General features: G+C 35.3%; 1 protein-coding gene across 3 annotated transcripts in view; it reads left to right on the plus strand.

The window, feature by feature from the left end:
* The window catches only part of LOC134794909 (paired box protein Pax-6), a 76679-nt gene that overhangs the window by 9129 nt on the left and 44196 nt on the right, over positions 1–23354 (plus strand). For all 3 annotated transcript variants that reach the window (XM_063766760.1, XM_063766761.1, XM_063766759.1), the window contains exons 2-3: positions 7514–7739; positions 13408–13588. In XM_063766760.1, the coding sequence (XP_063622830.1) occupies positions 7514–7739; positions 13408–13588 (407 nt within the window). The remainder of the gene's footprint in view (positions 1–7513; positions 7740–13407; positions 13589–23354) is intronic.

Here is a 23354-nt window from a genome sequence, read left to right on the forward strand (position 1 = left end):
ACCCTAAAAAACACCCAGTACCTATATCAGTTAACTTCATCACTTTAAAAATTTCAACTGACAAATGACATTCTAATTTCAAAAGCTCCAACCGTCCCGGTTAAAAATAAAGAACGCCGAACCGTCGGCATCGGACACGGAGCGAATTTCGAAAAAGGAACAACGCGCGCATGCGCTCTGACGCCGCGTGACACGTGGCCGGCGTTTGGGTTTTGTATTTAGAATTTAGGATCTGCGTTTTGTTAGCGGGATAAATTAAAAAGGTGAAAAGTAATTGCTGTTTAGATTTTATTTGTAGGTAGCTTATAAGTACCTACCTAAAGGCATAATTAATACGCCACACATTAAATATTAATAAAACACGTTTTTGGTAAATAGAGTAATTTTTACGGACAAATTGCACTTTATTTAAAAATTCGATAACATAAATCGTAAACCTTTGGTACCTAATAATAAAAATATTAATAATTGATTATGAAAGGGAAATATAAGGAATAATTTTCGAAGATACTACTTAATTTATAATTCCTCTGAATCATACCTATGGTTTCGGATTTTCTCTAAGTATCACTAATATTGTCTGGCTTGACGACGTCAGCGCTTACAGCGCTGATATCGATACCGACCTTAGTTCACAGACCGACCGACTTAGTTCGTACAATTTCCGCGGAAAATTTGGTTGTAATAACAACTTTAAGTCTGTGCACTATGGTATTTGCACTAATTGCAACAATTTTTTCTCCGTAATTAGTACGATTGTGAACTAGGGTCAGTAGGTAGGTACATACTTTAGTATTATTTTTTTTATCTGTAAGTAAATATTCTAAATTGCACTACAAAAAAATTATAATTCAAAATCAGATTTACAATGTGAATAAAGGTAGCAACAGGCGGTCTTATTACTTTAATAGATCTCTACCAGATAACAACTTAATTTGTCTACAAGTTTATATTTAAGTTAAGTACTATATAGTTTATATAGCTACTTATATTTTATATTTATTTCTAACGCATTCCCAGTGGCGTTAAGACTGGCTGTCAGTAGAAGTTTATCTACAACCCTTCTCAAAATACGCCAACGCACTGAATATACATAAATATAAAAGACAAAACCTATGTATCATGTTCCTCGCGTTATCCCGGCTTTTTGCTACGGCTCATAGGAGCCTGAGGTCCGATTGGCAACTAATCCCAAGAATTGGCTTAGGCACTAGTTTATACGAAAGCGAAAGCCCAGAGGGGAAACTATTAGGTCTTGTTGGGATTAGTCCGGTTTACTCACGACGTTTTCCTTCACCGAAAAGCGACTGGTAAATATCAAATGATATTTCGTATATAAGTTTCGAAAAACTCATTCGCGACCTCCAGATTGAAAGTCGCACGCCTAGGCCACCAACGCTTCACACCTCACTACGTATACTCTGCGATAAGTTTCATGCCAATATTTAATTATTATTCAAAAGATGGTACTCGAACTTAAGTAGGTATAAATTTTTGTCAACCACTTGAGTGGTTTTATAACAGTTAGGTTTTAAATCTATAATTTTCATTACTAAACAATGAACTTCAAAACAATACAGACCGCAAAGTAGTCTTAATCCTATTGTTTATTTTTGTTCTACGGTTTTGTTAAATTTGTCAACTACTTACAAACAGCAACACTCTTTGTCCATCGGTGGACCTTATGCCTTTATTAATAAGGTTTACTTTAGGTCAGCTAAGAGACGGTAGAAGCGACAAAGTTTAAGAAGCGATTAGGAATTTGTTTTTAACTTTTGAAATGTTTAGGACAATGGTTTTGTTCTATTGTTTTTTAAAACTTTAAAAGGTTTGGGTAACCTGAGCAACCGTTATGGTTTACTTTGTTTTATTATACAACTATTTTACACAAGAAGTTTAAACATAATAGGTATGTGTACTATGTGTAGAAACTTTTTATACTTACAAAAAAAGTTTTAATGTATGTATGTATGATCTTTCAAGTATGTAGTCATGAAGTAGTAGAGTTAGACCAAGATAAGTCTGCAACGATTTTGATAGCACACTCAGTGCAAGTGTTATTTTAAACGTCAAACTTCTTTGTAATTATGACGTATAGGTAAATAACACTTGCACTGCATATGGTCATATGCTATCAAAATCGTTGCAGACTTTTCTTGGTCTAACTCTAACGACGAATGTCTATATTCTAGTAACTCTTTAATTGTAAAAATCATGTTTTTTACATTGTCTATGCTTAAATAATCTAAATAAATTAAATATTTATTACAAAACCTAAAATAAAACATCATAATAACACTAAAATAAAATTTACTACAAACTATAATATAACAGAGGTCGTCAACATTTTCGCACAACGCAGTCTTATAAAATTCCGACTGCATAAATGTCGCTTGTGAACGTTTTTTTCAAGGGGCGTGGTTGACAGCGCTCGCAATAAATTATGTCAGAGCCAAACAAACGGCTCGACGAATGAATGAAACTGTTCGGTAAAAAAAGTTGACATTAGTTGGTTGAAAAAGTGTGTGATTATTTGTTATTGATATTGAGTGTTAAGTTCAAAGTATGAGAGTTTTTTTATGATGTTTTAATTCCTAATGATATAATTTATTAGTCAGATACATTTGTACATTTTCAGGACATATTATGTCATTACATAATTGATTCATGTTACAAAAGTAGGTGATATATTCGATGAACAGAAAAAGAAACGAAAAAAAAAAAACAAAATGTCTCATAACAATTTACTATGCAAGTATGCATTTTAAAATAATGTTGCTACATTACCGGTATAAAATGTGTTTTTATTTATTTAGTTCCAATAAAACCGCTTAAAATCAACCCACGTCGTCAAACGGGATTTGACGGATTCAAAATGGCGTAATTACAATTACATCTCCCCTACAGATTAATTCAAAAACAGATACAAAATAATAATAAGGGGATGTCACCAGGTGTGCCTCACCCTTATGTAATTGTCTATTTAAATAAATTAAATATTACATAATATAGAATGTGGAGTGTTAATGGCGGTATAGAGGAATTAAAATGAGTGCATTTGGATTTTTAAAAGATTTAAGCGGGGACCGTTACCGGTATAACTTAAAATCAAAATATCTCATAGCTTTCACATTATTTCTCTGATATTATAAAATAATATTTAGGTAAGGATAATGATTGATCAGATTAGCTGAATTAAGTGCAAAAATATACATTAAACAACCAAGATACCGAAATTGAATACCGGTTAATTTGTATGAAAAATATACCTTCCGGTATTCGGTCCCTGGATTTAAGCGAGCAAAAATGAATAACTGTCATGAATAAAAATGAATGTCAATGTCAGCATGAACTTTATGAGTACTAACAAATTAACAGTTTTGAATGATTCACGGTTAGTCTCACTAGACTTATATCGACCGGATTACTAACATATTGTAACGTATTAAAAGAAATAAATGCTGAAGATTCACATATTTCCTACTTTGCAAGGTTTTTTTTTTTACTTTTGAACATATCGTATCCGAATTGTATTATTATTAAGGCCTGTGCACACCGGCTGCTTGTGCGTGACGTGTACGTGCGCGTGCGGCGTTGTAGTATACAGATTCCTATGAGAGACCACCCTGCTCTTTTTCAATAGAGATACCTATCTATATCTCAAGACCTTGCGAACCTCAGTGAAAGGGCCATCGAGTATCTGAAGAGTGCAAACCTCAATCTCTAGATTAATAATTAAATTGAATCCAGTAACTGTAATGCCATACGATAAATAAAATAAACCTCAGGAGCTACTAACACATACAGGTTGCTCCAAAGTAAAAAAATCGTAATTTGTTAATTTCTTCGTAACCACTACACCGATTGTTATGATACTTTGTATACTGGTTCTAAATACCCTAATGCATATGTACATTTCGGCTTTGTCCAATGGCTAGGGACACCCTGTATAATTTAACTCCTAAAAAAGTAATTCGCTCCCATTCGCTTATAGGTTTGTTTGACGCCATATAACTACAACACGTCCTGACTATGACGTAAAACCAGCACATACGCAACGTAAAAATGCAAAAAACATCAGTCCAGCGGTAGCAAACCGACTAAACTGCAGCGACAATAAATGAAAATAATAAATAACTTCAACTACACATGAAATTTATAGCATCGCCATAAAAACGGGGATTAAAAATAAATCGCTCGAATAAATTGCACCTCTGAAATTAAAACACTCCCTCACACGACACGCGTGGCGCGCGGCGCAAGCCAACGGCGCGGCGATTCGCTATGGAATTTTATAGTCGGTTTAAAGAACATTAAAGACTTAAACTATTAAGCTGCGTAAATACTTACATTTATTTAGATTTTCGTAAGAATTATATTTCATCCAAACCAACCGAAAATTTTCTTTTTTTAATTAAATTAAATAATTTAGGAACAGTCGAACTTAAACTGTTGTGAAACATACTAACATTGAATAATTTTATGGTTTAGACTCACTTGTCTTGAAACTTGACTTGAAACATGTCGCGCGAGTGAATAAAAACAAGTGAGTCTAAACCGTAAAATTATTCAATTTAGGAATACTTCGAATTTGTAAAGAACGTTGAAATAAATTGAGATTTTTTTTAGTCTTTAAAAGTTACAGTTTAAAAACAGACATGAAAATTGTTGGTTATAGATACATATTTTTAAAGTATGTACACAACATTCTTATAAGATCACCTAACTTACTGGGTCTTTTCTGTCACAGGCATAATTTAACCAATGAAAATTACTCGTATTTCTTGCATTGATATGTTAACGCAAGGGGATTGTCACCAGATTAATAGATCTTACTATTAAATACTAATAAAAGGCATGTATAGCGAGACTGACTTTACAATCCGCCTCCGCTCATAACCGAATCCACGCGAAGGCGGGGCGCATTGTCCATTGTTCTTTTAACAGCCTCGCTTGTTAGTGCACCGATGGTTGACGACGCCTGCAAGAGGTGTGATTAATAACGAGTTTTGGCGCGAAATCCCTCGTAATTGGCGGATGCTTGACGCAAATTAATTTGTAGTTCCACCCACGCAATAAAAAACGGAAATAAATTCACACCTGTGCTCCCCTGGGGCGAATTTCCAAATACCTGATGTCATTTATATAGTATTCTTTATTTTTTAATCGGTCGGGTTTGTTTGATAGGTAAACTAGGGTTACTTTGACTTAGTCTTGAAAAAAAAGTATTTATCACTTTCACATTCAATGCTGCTGAAACAGTAGATAATAAATAGTCGATTAGTGGATGAAAATCTTACAAGTGTTGAAACAGACGTAATATATACAATTATTACAAAGACAAGACAGTAAATCTTTGAAAAAAAAAGGCGATCTATATAACTCGAATATTACAATTTTGCCTAGCAAGACGCAAATGACCAAAAACAAAAGAATAATTCCGTCATTCGCATTCAATCCATGTTCGCCAAAATTATACAAGGCGACCGCAAAAAAGGGCCAAAACAATGAACTTTCCCCCTTCAGCCTTAATCAAGGGACTGCCCCAAATTCGCCCACAAATTGCATCCAATTGTTCACTTTTTACCGCGAGGCGTGTTTATAAGGGGTGTTAGAAAAAAGGGAATTATCTGGCGGACCAACGGTTGCGCGCATCTGACTGATGTGACGTGACGTCATTGGGAGCCATTGGCGTGAAAACGGGTGGAAATAGGACGATTGTAATCAGTGGGCTCGCGTTTCAAACTACGCTAGTTGCTTGGAAGCTCTTTCTGTCTTTTACACAGGTCTAAGGGTCGATACAGACGGACTGCAACCCGATTTGTATGAGAACTGTACGCCGACTGCACGGCAACTGCAACGTCGGCGTGCAGTTCCCATACAAGTCGCAGTCGGGTTGCAGTACCAATAATGGTAATATAAAATTAGCTAGTGGTAGGTACTCGTAATTATATTTAAAATCCATTTCATTTCACATTAACTTTAATGTTAAACAACAGAAATAATTTCAATAACATTCATAAATGTTTCATTTTAAATAGCAAAAGTGCACAGTGGGGTTTTCACATAATTATGATTTTTGAACAAAAATACCAAAAATTATATTCCAGCTAAATTTGCTTGTCACTAAAACTAAAGCATTGGCAGAGAAATAATACAGAATTTTTCTTACACTACGTAGTCTAATGACCCCAACACGGGATGAATTTAGTTTTTAAATTATCCTACTGATACTGACAAAATTGCTTTGCTAGGCTATATATAACTAGGCAGTTTTCTTTGTTCAGCAATGGTTTATTTGCGGTACAACCTATTTTTTCGGTTTGGTAAATATTCTTTTTTTTTATCTCCATCGCATTTTAGAAGATTTAAAGCCTCGATAGTACTTTTTTTATCGTTAACAATGGCGGTCGCATCTTCAAGTATTAGATAAAAATTTGCGGTTTTAAAAACGCGAACCCTTTCCATTGTGCCGATGTAAGAGGATTATTTTTTAAGTTCATTTTTTATTTTTTAAGTTCTATGAGAAACGGATGATCTTGAAGTATCTATTTATCTGTTTTTGCCAGCTGCATCCTTTTATAATTATGATTATTAAAAAAATTAGGAAAAGTTCTTGTTAAATTTTTATACGGATTACTTAAGTGCAGAGACCAAATCAGTTCATCGAACGATTTAATACCAATACATACTTTTATATATTTTGTCGTACAAAATCGTTTAGATAAGAGTTATCCATCAAATTCCGCCTACGTTTTTTGTAATTGATTTGTTGATAAACATATCGGTGTCTAAACATTGCGATATCATGTATGTTTACATAATTCAACTATGGACACAACTTTCATAAAACCGGTTTTGCCTAATGATCACAATCCTACAGAAAACAGCAATTTTGTCCAACATACTCAACTATTGCGCACTTGCACAGTGGTTCAAATAAAGCGATTCCAGTCAAAACATGACTAATGGAAGTGTCCATTAATTGTTAGGTAGCTTTGCGATTGGATGAAAGAGTGGTTTTATTACCAACAAATAGCACTAACGATGTATTCACTGCGGAATTAAAATCAGATCGATTGTCTATGCGTGCCGATGACCTAAATTATATGTTTCGGCAACTTTTAAAAATGTGGACACGTGTTACTTTAGTACAATGAAATCCGGTCGTTATGTGCGGAAGTTTCTAGCGAAAGTGACACGTTTTCATTGGATTTGAGTTTCAAATTATTACTTGCCTAAGTTTTTGTAAATCCATCAATATTATTATTTACTAGACTTATACCGACCAAGGATATGGACCGTGATTATCCTTTGTATTGTTTTCGAGGTTAAATACAAACGACATTCCAGAATTAAAGCATTTTTTTGGACAAGTACTAAATAGACTCGTATTTTCACTTGTGTGATCAATAAGGATAATTTAGTATAAGAATAGTATTAAGACTAGTATAAAACCAATAGCGGTTCAGAAATTCGTTAGTAAAATCTCTCACAGACCATTTTGTTATAGACGAGCTCATGCATAGCGCCGCGATGGGCGGAGGGGCGCTCTTCGGGTGCTCCTCCGCCGGCCACAGCGGGATCAACCAGCTCGGAGGGGTGTACGTCAACGGGAGGCCGCTGCCGGACTCCACGAGGCAGAAGATCGTGGAGCTGGCGCACTCGGGCGCGCGGCCCTGCGACATCAGCCGCATCCTGCAGGTCTCCAACGGCTGCGTGTCCAAGATACTCGGCAGGTCAGTTGCACCTGGTGTTTGTAACGCCGCTCCTTCACTCTCTAAAGGGTCACTTCAGAAAAGTGTCGGTTACTTAAGTGATGCTTTTTAACCTTACTGATAAAGCTAAGGATGCCGATATTTGGCATGAAAACGTTTGGTAACTTAGCCTTGAATTCAACGGTATATAATACAGATTTCTGTAGGTTATAAAGTTAGCTGCCATATGTGCCCCGTCGCTGACAAATGCCCCTAATAGTTATGTAGTTATACCTCTTTGACTGTCTCCTCTATCTTTCTACGCATCTCGCCAACGTAAAATTACTTGATCACTGCAATTATCTTGCTAAGGAAGCTTAAATTTTGCTTTATCATTTAATTTTTCTAAAGTAATGTACCAAAAATCAACAAGTAGGACGTCCTCAAATCGGACCTAACCGGACCTACACTTAATGAACCAGATAACATCTCCAAAGAAACCGTGGATTCCTAAACTAAAACAGATGAAGATAACAAAAATACTCCAAATCAGCAATTCATCGCGACATTGCGTCACAAAGTACAGTAAGCACCCAACATAATAGGAACTACTATTACTTTGACAACTATAAACGAATTATTTAGCACAAAACCCATTGTCGCGAACAAAAGTCTAAGAATCGATCTAAGGGGTCAAATTCCGGGGCCACGCGTTCACAAATTGACGGAATTCCCATAATACCGCCTAAGGAACCGCACAATGGTCGAATTGTAGGACAAAAATTGAGGAAAAATTTCAATGAATTAATCAATAGAAATATGCATTCCCATAGTGTATTGTTTTTGTTGAATGTGCGCGCTCCGGGAGCTAGAGGTGGGAACGCATCGGGTGCTGGGGTGTTCTAATTTCCCATTTTATTGTTTGATTGCGATTTTATCTGGAGATCAGCTTCCAACCCTCCTCCTTGAGCTGAGTGTTTATTGTAACGCGAATGGGATCCGATTGTTTTTGTAATCGGAATGCAACTGACAGGCGTGGAATTAGCAAAGCGACGTGCGTAGTTTCTCTTTCCATTTGAGTATGCTTCTGGGCAAAGAGGGAACGGTTGAAATTAATGTATTTTGTAACAAATATAGTGTAGTGCCTATCAAGTTTTGAGGATTGCACATGAATATGTGTTTTTCTTTACCTACAAAGAAATCAAACTACAATACAATACAGTTCGATTGACTTCGCTGAGTACAAATAAAACAAAGACGTCAAAAGTCAATTGCAAACAATAAAAAAATGTAAAGAATGTCAATCAAAGAAACTACGCCTTTTTAATACACGGTATGACTTCCAGGGTTGTCCCACGACCGCCCCTAAATAAAAATCAAAATAAAACATTATTTTCTAGTAATTGGCACCCCTACTGCGGGAGGCTGCTTGACGCCACTTCAAGAGATCTTATAGGAAAGCAAATTATGGAACCCTAAAATATTGCACAGTGGGCACATGTTATTATTTTGCTGTTATGAAAACAAATGTGTGGCGGTGTGCATGGGTTTGCTACTTGAAAAATAATCTTAGGAAGTTGTTAAGTAGAATATTGTACAAACAGTTATGCTGAAAAATTCGAGTATTTCTGTTATTATTATATAACGACCGATTTAAATATTGGCATTGATTAACTTTTATAACAGAATATTTAATCGTTTAAAATGTTTCGATAAGGTTTTAGAGAATTTATTAAATCAATATATAGGTGTGCAATTTGCAATTTGAAGAAATTGATTCCACAATAAGAAATGTATAGAAGATTACTAAGTGATAGGCTATGCCAAATAAGCCATTAGAAATTATTATTAAGACGGTGGCTGCAAAAGCCATTTTGTCAATATTTACATTTTGATTGGGAATTGCAACTTGATGAAATATTTTCAGAATAGAAAATCTGTGGAAAGTTACTTAAACTATGCCAAATATTCTATGGGAAATACTTATACCAAGCAAGGTGGCAGCAAAAGCCATTTTTCCCATACACCCCTGGATCTTATCGTGCCAATTACCAAAGGGTTCGTCGGAGGGCCGGCGTGGCGGGGCTCCTAATTAAGGAGCCGCCCCGCTGTGTCTTCACATTCTTAACCTTTGCTGTTTTAAAATCGGTCTAAATTTCCCACAAATTATTATAACAAGCTTTTTGTAAACAAAAATTTATGATTAAAATATTTTGTCCCAAAAAATAGTATAAAAATGCGATTATTACTAACTTCTAGGTAGCTGCTAGGTAGGCGAAAGTTCGGCGACATTGTCTCTGTTGTCTGAAGATAGAGTTTTTCCCGAGGACCCCTAAGGCAAAGGCAGAGATAATTTAATAAGTTTTAATTACTTAATAAAAATGTACAAAAAAAATACTGTGTATAAAAAATCCAATTTGTGACAGCGTGAAAAAGTCGTCGTAAATTAATTTAAATCAGTTCTTTCCTTTGCATTTTTTCCACTCCAACCCCCTGCCATAACTACTCAAATTTCATAACAACAGACTAAGTAAGTATCCACTCAAATAAATACAATTGCATTACATCAGTAACTTAGTTGCATTTGAATAACCACTTCAGAAACAATCTCAGATAAGCCCCCTTTTGCCCCCGAAACTGTTATCTTCGCCATCACCCCCGTTTTGATAGCTACGGCGGCCCACTGTGCGTCGAGCAAGTTGGGTTAGATCGCGATAAAAATTTAAGAGAAGTCAACTTTATATGAAATTGCACAGTGGGTTTGTGATAGCCCGATAGGTAATGTCGCGATCTACTGTGCAATTTCGCATTAAAACGGGTAATGAATGTGAAATATTAAATTAATTGGCTTTTTGTGTTGTATGCGGAACGAAACTGATTTCAATCAATTTGTTATTGTTTGATGGAATAATTCGACGGTCGGGCGACAATTTGACGAATCCAGTTGTAAATGGAATTTAGTCGGTTTAATATTGTTTTGGTTTTGCTTTGGCCCAGTTCGGGTATTGTAGAGTTTCAATGGATTATTGCAGCATAAATTTGCGCTTACTGTAAATTTCAACAAAAAAGCAGTAAAACAACTTTTTCTTAATTTCTCTAAAAAAACAACAAATTATGCACATATAAACGTTTTATTTACGAACAGCACTTAATAAACAAGCATGAAAAGCGTTTAAAACATAATCGAAAGTTCGCCGACCTTAAATAAACTGCTACTCAATTAAAATGTAATCTACGCACCCCCAACGCGAAATCTGTCGCCCAAGGCGAAAGCGATTACCAAACTCTATAGGCCCCATAGACCCTGTCAGTGGGTTCTGGTGTACTCACTTTGCTTTTGCGAACACAGATCGAACAATATCAATCACCATTGTATCGTGACCTCTAAATCTGTAACAAGTAAACGCAATAGAGTAGCGAGCTTATATTGGTATCTATCTTTAAGTCTTTCGTTTAAGCTCTTGGAATGACACCTGGCTGAACAAATCGAGTCGATTGTCGAATCGACAGATGACATCGAGATATTGTTTGTTTAAGGGTTGACATTGTGTTGGTTTTGCGTTTGGATGTAGGTCAATGAAGAACAAAAGCGAAGTTAGCAAAATGTTTACTTGGAAGTTTAGAAAAAATAAAACAGTTATACAACGGTTCTACTCTTATTGAGGTATTTACTTGTTATAAAATGTTCAGTTTTATATGTAATAAAAAAATGTCGTAGCGTGTAACTTTTATTTTTTAAGTTTTTAAGCGTTGTTCAACTTCGTAAGGTTCCAATTAAGTTCATATACAAAAACGTAGGTATATGTATTTAAATACCCTATGTCGTATTTTCCAAAGCGTTATATCGCTATTATCGCGTAGTCATATCTATAAAAAACTCCTGTACGTTTGATACAACAATAATATATGTACGTAATACATATATGTATTTAAATTTTAGTTTTCTTAACTCATTACAGTGCATTACCATTAGTACTAATAGTACTAGAATAAAAAAAAAAGAAAAATATTTCAATGCTAAATTATAACGTATTCTATTCTCCGCCAAGCCGGAAATAATCCAAAATTCATCTAATTCCCATCCTCCATTGTAATCTCTAATATCGGCACGTTTCAGCAAACCGTTTGTAGCCACTTATCCCAAATATCTACATTGTCAACGCTACAATGGTATCGACTGTCGAAGTATCGACACATGTCGATCACACAATGCCGATGTCGAGTGCCTACATCCTTACACCCGAAACTAAGCACATAGAACTAAAATGTCATATGTTCTATACTTTGTGCTACAACTTTCGACCTATGGATTCTAATGAGTGTACATATATTTGATGATAATAAATAGAACTCTATTCAATCAACAGTAAAGTCCTTTTTTGTAAGTAATGGGGCTTCAGTAACTTAACGTATTGCTTTTAAGTTAAGGTGTCTTTTAGAAAAAGCTTTTAAGTTAAGGTGTCTTTTAGAAAAAGCTTTACTTTAGTGATACCTAGAAGTACGTCTGTTTTTATTTTGGTTAAGTAGCCTCGCTTAAAGTAATTCAGGAAATATGTAAAAATTATATGAATTTTTAGAACATTTATCTATTTCAATTATTTTTGTCTGCAATTTGCCATTTAATGAACCACCGTTTCCTTTCACCGAAATATTTCACATTTTTTTATCGAATACGTACGAAATTGGGGTAAAAAAGAAAAAGGTATACGTTAAAAATACGTTGAATTTAAAAATCGAGTTATTCCGTCCAGTCAAAAAGTTCGTCAAAGCCAGAATTCCTGACGCATGACATGTTTTAGTGTTAAAATATATACCGACGCTGTTATTTTGACGTTTAGATTCTATCTTTTCACTTTACCGTTCCCGTATTCATTTTAACAGTTTAGTTCGACTAAAAATTTGCTTTGGCTGGATTCTCTTGGTCAAACTAAGTTCAGCTTTGCACACAGATATTACGAGACGGGGTCAATCAAGCCCCGCGCCATCAGGGGGTCGAAGCCGCGGGTAGCCACCACCCCGGTAGTGTCCAAGATCTATTTACCGAAGCTATGTTTTGACATATTATACCAGTGTTAAAATTGCATTACCTATTTTAATATTCACGGACCTGATACATAATGATTTGACGACCGGTCTGGCCTAGCGGGTAGTGACCCTGCCTGCGAAGCCGATGGGTCCTGGGTTCGAATCCCAGTAAGGGCATTTATTTGTGTGATGGATGAGCACAGATATTTGTTCCAGAGTCATGGATGTTTTCTATGTATTTAAGTATTTGTATATTATATAATATTTAATATATCGTGATCTGAGTACCCACAACAGAAGCTTTCTTGAGCTTACCGTTTTTTATAAGATAGTATAATTTGTGTAAGAATGTCCCTATAATATTTATGATAATATTTATATTAATGATGATGAAGAAATGGTTGCACGATGTGTCCCTCAGATCTGTTAGTAAACAGATTACCGACAGAATCTGATTTTATAGATCAGATAGACACTTTTCTATACACGTATATTTGGGTCATACACATTTTCATTTCATTACGTCGTTGGTGTCTTTACTGTAGACATCGTCGTGTCGTTAACTTAAATGTTTGGCCCACAGAAGTGACATTTTTCTGAAATGTTTGTGACCCATTGCTAGCTTTAAACTAACTACGCTCCCACGACATTCCCTCGTCCAAACTAAGTTCAGCTTTGCACGCAGATATTACGAGACGGGGTCGATCAAGCCCCGCGCCATCGGGGGTTCGAAGCCGCGGGTAGCCACCACCCCGGTAGTGTCCAAGATCGCCGACTACAAGCGGGAGTGCCCGTCGATCTTTGCGTGGGAGATCCGAGATCGTCTGCTGAGTGAGAACGTGTGCAATAATGACAATATACCTAGCGTGAGTACTTAGTTTATAGATTATCTTGTACTGTGTTGCTTTAAGTATGGATCAGAGGCCAATGATATACCTAAGACCGATTTGACGCTCATGTAATGATCAGCGTTCTGCGTTCTTGCTGAACCGTACTAACCTAAGTTTTATAACTTGACTAGCGACCCGCCCCGACTTCGCACAGGTTGACGAATTATACCCCTAAACCTTCCTCAAGAATTATTCTATTGATAGGTGAAAACCGCATGAAAATCCGTTCAGTAGTTTTTGAGTTTATCGCGAACAAACATGCAAACACAAACAGACAGACGCGGTGGGGGACTTTGTTTTATAAGGTGTACCTAGTGATTCCACTTTGTTGATCCGTACTGAAAGCGATACCATGTAAGGTCAATGTGGCGAATACCGTCTATCAGATAAGACTGTCTACAAGCTCTTTCGTGGATTTATTTCTTGCCTTACACATACTCCACTTTCAGGAGGAGTGAAACTCTTCCTTTCTGACTGTGTCTGAGCGAACACGTAGAGTTCTTGCGCTATGACGGCTTCCCTACCATAAAATGTATATGTCGGTCTTCTCCACATTGACCTTATGTTGACTTATTTTTTTTTCGTAATTATAAGCGTGTTATCAAACCCTAAAATTTATACATAATAGATTAATCAGATTCGACGGTAAAAATAGTTTCGTTTTCTTTTAGTGACTTTATCTTTCTCTAAATAATTACTTTTACTTTTTCCGTTTGCCAAAGAAGGAAAATAAGATAGAATAAGGAAAACATGTGGCTAAAAGCACAGGGGTACGCCCACACTTCTTATGTGGACAAAAAATATTACACATTATTTATTTTATACGTAAGTAGAAAGGAGATGTTATCTCACTTTTAAACATCAAGCATTGGCATTAAATGAAAGTCAAAAATCGAGTTACTCTATTACACAGCTATACTGTATTTTTTAACGTAATTTATGATTTGCATACTCTTCAACTCGCATACAATTCTTGACTCACACGACATTGACATAACAAAAACAATAGCTTCACGTCACAAATGCTGCATTATGAACTTATAGATAATTACTGTATAATCCATTATAAGTATTATACTTTAGTGCCGTAATCTCAAAGATAAAGATCGCTTTTCATTCACCTTGGCGTGCCATGCGTGACCGTTTAACCAGTATCGGTACAACGTCAAAACAATTTAGTTTATTCGCTTTAAATGTGTCTTGAGGTTTATTTTCGGCATTTATATTAGCATAACTTCGAGATAGCGAGGTGTTTTAGAAGCCTGCGTATCTTGGGAATTTAAAAATATTTATTTGAAGCATAATCATGTAACATTTCATGTGTTTAGATTTAGAGTAGAGAGACCAAGAAAAGTCTGCAACGAATTTGATACCACACGCCGTGCAAGTGTTATTTAAACGTCATAATTTCTTAAAAGTTTGATGTTTAAAATAACACTTGCACTGCGTCTGCTATCATAATCGTTGCAGACTTGTCTTGGTCTAACTCTAGCGTCTCTACCGACTATGATTTTAATATTTTATAATTTATATCAGACAAAAAATCTTTTGAATAGAGTCCGAATTCAGCACATGTCAGCCCACTGGGCCAGTGTCAAAATAATCCAGACAAAACCCCAACACAAATTCTTAATCCAATTTTGCGATTAGAAAAATTTCACGTTACAATCGGCGACCATACGTTTCGGCCGACAGGGGTCATTGTCCCTTTTAAAGATGGACCCGTGGACCCTACTCAGTATAATACGGGTATTCTACACGTTATTGATGACTGCTTATGAAATCGGCCGACATGTTTGATGATGACATTTTATTAGCTCTTTGTGATGTCCATTCAAAAGTGGCCTATTATAGTTGAGTTCATAAATTTTTGAAACGGCTGTTGGAAAAGTAAAGCTAATAAACTCGAGTCCGTTTGTTGACATAATAAAATTCAGATTCTTTTGTTTGGTTAAAGTTTATAATTCTGTGTAACATAAAAGCGAGATATGCCTAGGTCAATTTTAAGTTCTGAACCTGTTAATTTTAACTATAAAGTACTATGTATACATTTTCTATGTAAGAAACAAATGAGCATTCTATATACTATTTCCGTAGGTGGTTAAAAAAAAACAGTCACGTTATGATTACCTCTTAAAAGTGATACAAAACTTTTAATTTACCAAATTTCACTTCAGTTATTTACCAAAGTTACCTCCTTAAAAAATTTGGTAACTCCCTAAAAAACAGTTAATAGATATTTTCAAATTTCCCGACACGCATTCGTTCTGACTTCGACTCAAAGCTGTATTATGTATGCAAAAAGCTCCTAAAGCTATATTTGTTTTCGTGTCTAAAGTAACGTAAAATCTAATTACGGCAAGAAACACAGACGGCTAAATTCTTCGTGAAACGACTCACAGTAAACTTTGCTCAAAACTTCTAAAACGCAGAGATAATTAACTAGAAAAAAGAAATAAAACCTATGAAAAGTATCGCGTAGGCGATTATAAAATAAAGCTGTGTGCAAAATGACACGGCCCGTAATCGAACCAGACGCGACATCTGCCCGGCCAATGAGAGCAAAAAATAAAAATTATTTTTCCAAAGTACCACGTCAATAATGTCACAACTACGAATTCGTGTTTTTGCCCAAAAGCGGAGCATAATGTAAACACTCGGCGGCACAATGGAAGGCGACACAAAAAAAGTTTTTGTAATTTCGAGTGAGGTTTTGAGGACGTGTTGCGTGTCATCTACAAATGGATGTGGAAAGGTGTGGATTTATTTCCAACATTTACTTTTACGAGAAATAAATCTTAACTTCGCGTATAAATAGAATATTTATTTGCTGCTGCTTAACTACTAAACTCCAGAAAAATGTTAAATACCTATATATTTTTTGTTCAAAGTAAAACGTAGGTAGTTCAACGACCTTTACGATGAGATACTTGCGATAGATAACGCTTATAAGTGTCGACATACGCCGAGTTACCTACCACCCCCCTAACAAGAGGACAAAATCGAAATACCGTGAGCCCCTAGGAGATTCGGCGCCAAAGGGGCTATTTTTATGACTGTCGTACCTACGCACTCGGCCCACTGGGCAAATAGGTGAGCACAATGGATACGCGGACACATGTGTTAGAGCGGGACGGTTACATGTCGTGCGTGACGTCGTCTAGTCATAACGGTCGAATGGGCGTGATGTTTCTTACCAACTGAAAGCGGACAAAAATACGAGGAACAATCGATTGCCGCTCGGTAGTAAAAGGACGTAACTCGAGTTGTGGGGAGCGCGTTGATTACTTCTCTACTTATATTTGTATGTTTGTAGCTGTGGGCGAGTTTATACGTATAAGTGTGCCTTGTATAGGAATTTGTAATGGTCTGATTTCGTAAGTGCATTGTAATTTGTTGATATTGAGGAATATTGTTGTGTATGTTTTTTTTTAATAAGAGCTGTCTAAACAGATTAAGACCTAATATGACCAAAAAGTAATGAACTTAGTTATTACGGATCTTCAAATGAAGTCTTTGGCTGGTTAAAATGACAATTGAAATAATATTTGAATAATTAAATGATGTTGACTCTGGATTTCCATCATTCTTTCTCTTATCACTTAAACATACTTTTTTGAACGGGTGCCAAACAGAAAAAATATAAAACACAATTTTAGTAATCACGATACAGCAGTATTATATCGAATATAAAAATATGTAGCATTTATTTCAAGCCAGATATGAAATACCTCAACATGCCTAACAAAAAATATAACCGCGCCGTAGAAAACTCCACAACCCAACTTACGTCATTCTACCTCCCGGCCGCGCTACTATAATTCCCCGTTTACGCGTGAATGCACAGAACATTTGTTGCCTCTTTCACACTCGCGTGCTACCCCATGGATCGACTATCGCTGCCCTTGTCACGGATTAACGTCAACTGCTTATGCCACAGGAATTGACGGGTAAGTCCAGAATTTATGAAAATGTCGGGGAATTTTCATCGAAATAGCTCTGAGTGTGAATGATGAATATTTATTTCTAATGTTTCGAGTTGATATTTGATGTTTTATATTAACGAGTGAAATGATATTTGTTTGTAGAAATTTAGATTAATAATTTATTTTCACGCAGCATGAAGTACTCCTACCTAGTTTGTACCTATTTCGTTTTACAAGACACATATTACTAATTAATTAGATATTTATATTGTAAAACGAGTAATAGGTATATCTAGAAAAGTAGAGTATTTAAGTGGTAATCGATATACCTAGGTACAAATAAGAAATAATCGTTAACTATATACTTACCTAACCCCTTATTCATAAACGCGCTACAAACTACAATTAGCTAATAACCGTTGTCTTTATCTGTCATTTTGACTTATGTATTTGTAAGAAAGGGATAAAACATAATTTAACTAAATCAGGCGGCTTAGCACGGTCGCGTTTTTATCCCTTGTCACCATGCCTGTCACGTTCTAACAAGTATGTAAGTGCGAAAGGGACGCGCATAGTGATAGTCGATAAAAATGGAACCGTGCTGAGCCCGCAGGCCCGTAATGTTTTATTAACAATTATTGCGTTTCTGATTTTCTAGTAGAAGGTAGTAAGGAGTTTTTGGTTCAAAACTAATACATAGTTTATACATACATACATATATGTGACGTTCCACGGGAAAAGGTACCTTATGAGGGTTTCTAGTTTCGGAGATATTAAATGTTTTGTAAAGAGGTGAAAAAATGCTCAATTTTTTTTTATTGTGTGATCTGAAACCTTAATGCGTAACGTTTGTTTACCTGTTTTTATTTTTGTTATAAGTTAGTTATAAGCCTAGTAATGTCGTCTCAGAGTTTAGTAGAAAAGGTACCTTATGGAAAAAAGATTGAAAATTCCCAAAAAAACTAGTCAATACGGGAAAAGAAGTTTGGTAGAGAACTGTATTAGCATTCTGCAAAACTAATTTGATAATTTCAGTTCTGGTTGGGGCGCTTCGCAAATATTATAACCGTACATAGACCGACATCACAAATCCAAGTAGACTGCTATTATACCAAAGTTACTCTCGTCAAGTCTTTCTTAACTAGAATAATCTTCATTTGGTTTGGTCGCATGCAGTAAATCAGCCATTGGTTTGCTGAAAAATGCCAATACCCGACGCATTACCTTATGGAATATCTGAGGTCATTGAACCTCAATGCCGCTTATCTTCAATAGCAACCGAAATATATTATTGATAAGAAATAGACGATTTATACCATCTTAACCCCAAAATATTATTAGTTTATCCTAACTGTTCCATCATCATCATGCCTCATCATGTAACTTGACCACAAGGTACCTTTTCATTACATACAAATTATTGGTCTTTTTTAAGATTATTATGACGAAGAACTAATTAAATTGGGGGCAGTTTAATGTAAATTAATATTTTCTATTCATAAAAGATAAACTATAATATGATTGATATTTTGTAGTGATGTATTATTAGATTTATTTCCATAAGGTACCTTTTCGTAAATGTATGGAGCAAATACTGTTATTGTTATGTAAGTTTAAAGTGGCATAAGGGGTTAAATATAGTATTTAGTTGGGGTTTTAGGATTTATTTCATTTGAATGACAGAATTTCTTTCATATGTGCTCAGAAAAATTGATTGTGTGTCACATTAAAAGTAAAAATATTCAATTTTGTGATTTTATATGAAAAAGTCAGAAAATACATTTTCACCTCTAAATCGGTATTGTTTTTTGCTTAAACTGTCTGTCAGTGTCGTTTTCTAATAGATAAAATTTAAATCTTGAGAGCTCATTGCAATCAATCGTGAAAATGAAATAAAACTTTATTTTCAAGAGATTGGTTAGTATACACATAAATCAGTCGATATCAAAAGTTTCTATTTGCATTACAGAACAAGTCGCAATATTTTTTTAATCTCAGATATATAAGGCATTATTATTTGTAGTCAACTATGTAACTTACTTCAGGAACATAGTTTTTTAGGCGGCTAAACTTAAAACTTCTCTATCGTAAAGTTGCTCATTTCACAACATTATTTTCAAAAAATCATATCTCTGTAACTACGCAACCTAGAAGGTTGATCTTTTGTGTTATCGATAGGTTATTTATTGTAGATTACTGGGGTATGCATAACTCCATACCCGCCATAAGGTACCTTTGACCGTGGGACGTCACATATGACATTTTTACTTACCTATGTAACACAAGTCAGCTTCAGGCAGCCAAGACCGTAGCTGGCCGTAATAACTTCTTACTATAGTTCGTTTTTTTTAGTATTAGAAAGAACTTAAAGAAGGTAAGGGATCTTGATAGGTCTTTTAATTGAAAAACGCTTTTTAAAAATCAGTATTTATTACTTATGAAAGCAGAAGATTATAAATGATCGTATTAGATTCATAATTGTTACATATTTGCCGTGACTTATTTTTAAATTGTGTTTTTCAATTAAAAGACACATCAAGATTGTTTACCTTATTTCTAATGCAAAAAAAACTAACTATAACCGCCTCAGTTAATAGTAAACCTAATAATAATCGATCGAAAATCAAAATAGATAACATTGTAAACACGCACGATTCTATCCCCCATTGTACTAAGTTTCACCAAATCAGTGTTATTCTCTTAAATAGTTTACGCCGGTAGTACAATGTCTAGACCTAGCCTATTTAGCCTAACGGGATACCTAAAGTTTCCACTCCGAGCGTTGAACGCGCGGACAAGGGACTTTACGAAACTTATCCTATAGTTTACCAAAAGTAGCCATTTGGCAGGAAATATTTTTATACTTTGTGAACCGTATTCATTGCTGTTTAGTATATTAGATATGTTGACATCTAGGTTATTAATCAGTCTGTTTTCTGTAAAAATGTGAATTAAGTGTTAGAAAAACTACGTAAATATAGGTACAAGTAGTAAGGTACTTAAAAGTTATTGCTAACCATAACAGTATAGTTAAGAACACAAATTTGTAAACTAGGTACTGCTATTCGAAATATTTTTCTTCTATTTATTTGTATATATAGTTGGTCAAGCAGATCTTGTCAGTAGAAAAAGGCGGCAAATTTGAAAATGTTGGCGCGAAGGGATATCGTCTCATAGAAAATTTGAATTTCGAGCCTTTTTTTACTGACAAGATTTGCTTGACCATCTATATATATTTATTACAATCGACATAAGACTGGCCATTGACAAATTAACCCACAATCTAAACAAATTCAAAGACCGTTAGATAGAAGTTAAAGACACGTTCGTAATTCAAATGCGTTCGATCGTACAGTGGGCACGGGAACCCGACATCTCCACGTTTCTGTTTTAAGATTTATCAAAATTATTTTTTATATTTAAGTATAGGTACTGAATTTATACACTTTTCCAATTCAATCAATACCAAAAACACTAGTCATTGACAAACCAACATTCTAAACCAACTTCAAGCACCATTAAATACACGTTCCTAATTTAAATGCGTTCGATCGCACAGTGGGCTACGCAACCCGACACCGCCAAAACGCTACCGTCGAGCATTTTCGGGGCTTCCGACCGTAAAGTATATTATGTAGCCAGCTTTTGTTTTTACACGCAAAACGGTTGTAAATGAAGTGTGGTGTCGATTACGTGTGGAATTATAGTGTTAACTAGCTAGGTGATATTGATATGTTTGATTAAAAGCTTTGAGTAGAACAAACATTTGTTGGTGGTGAACCAATTTTAAGGGAATTTGATTGCTGTAAAATTAACATTCCGAATTATGTTGTTATTACACTGAAAACTACTATAATCAGCCTTCAGCCTATGGGCGCCAATGAACCTATCGAGAAATAATGATTAAATGTACAACACGGAATGTTCTCGATAATTTTATTATTGTATCTATGTATAACAATTTATACAGGAAACTTCCTAAATGATAACTTTCTTCGAGTATTGTTAAATTTTATATGCTACTTTAAATTAAGTTAAATCTGGCTAACGAAAGTAAAACCCATTAAATTCTTTGACACAACTGAATTACACAAGTACTTAACTTTCATTTATAGTTTCGTCTTTACCGATTAAAGATAGGTATAACTAGCTCATGCAAATGAGAATTGTTTTTATTCTAGACACTAGTAGACACTAGAGCATGTGATCGAAAATGAAAAAGACAAAATGTGACGTTTTCAACCAAAATGAACCCATTGTCGGATGTCGATAAGGGGTCATCCATTAATTACGTCACACGAATTTCTAGGTTATTTGAAAAAAAATTCGGTTACTGATGAAGTTAAAGTGACGTCACAAAGTTTGTGTCTCCCCCCTCCCCCATGTCACAATATGTCACATTTTCTTGACCCCCTCCCTCCCCCTAAACGTGTGACGTAATTAATGGATGACCCCTAAGGTTGATTTCAAATTGAAGCTATATGGAAATAGCGCCTTATCGACAACCGAGAATGAGTACCCCTTTGATTGAGAATGGCACAAATTGTTTCTAATAACGCTATAAGCATTCATAATAACAGTAATAAACAATCCACTCCATTGCCCACGCCCTCCGTCACGCAGAGTTACTCTTTAATTCACGACATAAGCGACATGGGACCAGAGGGACAGGTTAATTACGAGGGTTGACGACTGTTTCATATTCTATGTGTAGGCAGAAGATTCGCTCAAAATAACCTACACGTAATAGAGCGTTTCTTTTATTTTTTGCCATTTTATATATTGTGACCTTTTTTGCCACTTTTGTGTTATTTTTCTAGTCAGGATCGCGAGCCCTTTTCATCCTTATAGGAGAAAAAAAGTGTCCTAAAATTTCCATACATTTTTCATACTTTCCTTTTTGTTACCGCCATACAAAGTATATGGAGAAATGGTAACACAATAGGAAAAAAACTCTGTGACATTTTTTTATCCCATTAGGATCGAAAGAGCTCGTGATTCTGAGTAGAAATAACACAAAAGTGGCAAAAAAATTCACAATATTTAAAAATGGCAAAAAATAAAAGAAACGCTCAATAGATCGGCCTCCGCCTTAATAGGGCTTGGTCACTTTTTCTTTAGTAATTATAATTATGATTTCAATTTCAGTTTATGATCTACACATTTGACTTTGAAAGCTCGTCTAGTCAATTCGGCAGATTTTCAACGAGAACTTTTTGTGCTGAATTTCTGTGACATTTGGATTGCATGCTTTTCTGGCAGTTAGATTTCGGTATTTCCAAAAATTTAGTTTGCAGTTACATTTATATCTAAACTTCAAAATACTCGCAAGCACTTTAAACAATATAAAGATACGCTTTATCTAGATGTTAAAGTTATATCTAAAACGAGATCAGTACCGAAACGCTGTGTAACCACTTAATATAAAATGAGAAAATCCTTTTAACTACGAAAAATATACCCAAAAATATTCTCAACCTTCATTTCATTACTCATGCATTTTAAAAAAGCCCTTCAACCAAATCGCCGACAACAATTTAACATCCATAATGAACCTGACGAGTGCATCAGGGCACTATCCAATCTCGGCGCCCTAAGAGAATGGCAAAAAACCTCCCTAACCGACGCTCCCTAACCGCTTTCCACCGGGGAATCGAACAGGGTCTCCGCGGGTTAAGCGTGTACGTTAAAATGTTTATAGATAATACCAATGTAGGTAATAGTAATTCTAATGGGGACGGACCCTCTTACGGAATTCCTATTCAGAGTAATGGCTTTTGTCCGGATATCTTGTATCGGTTTGATGCTGAATGGCC

Source organism: Cydia splendana, chromosome 11, assembly GCF_910591565.1.
Source record: "Cydia splendana chromosome 11, ilCydSple1.2, whole genome shotgun sequence".
Lineage (NCBI taxonomy): Eukaryota > Metazoa > Arthropoda > Insecta > Lepidoptera > Tortricidae > Cydia > Cydia splendana.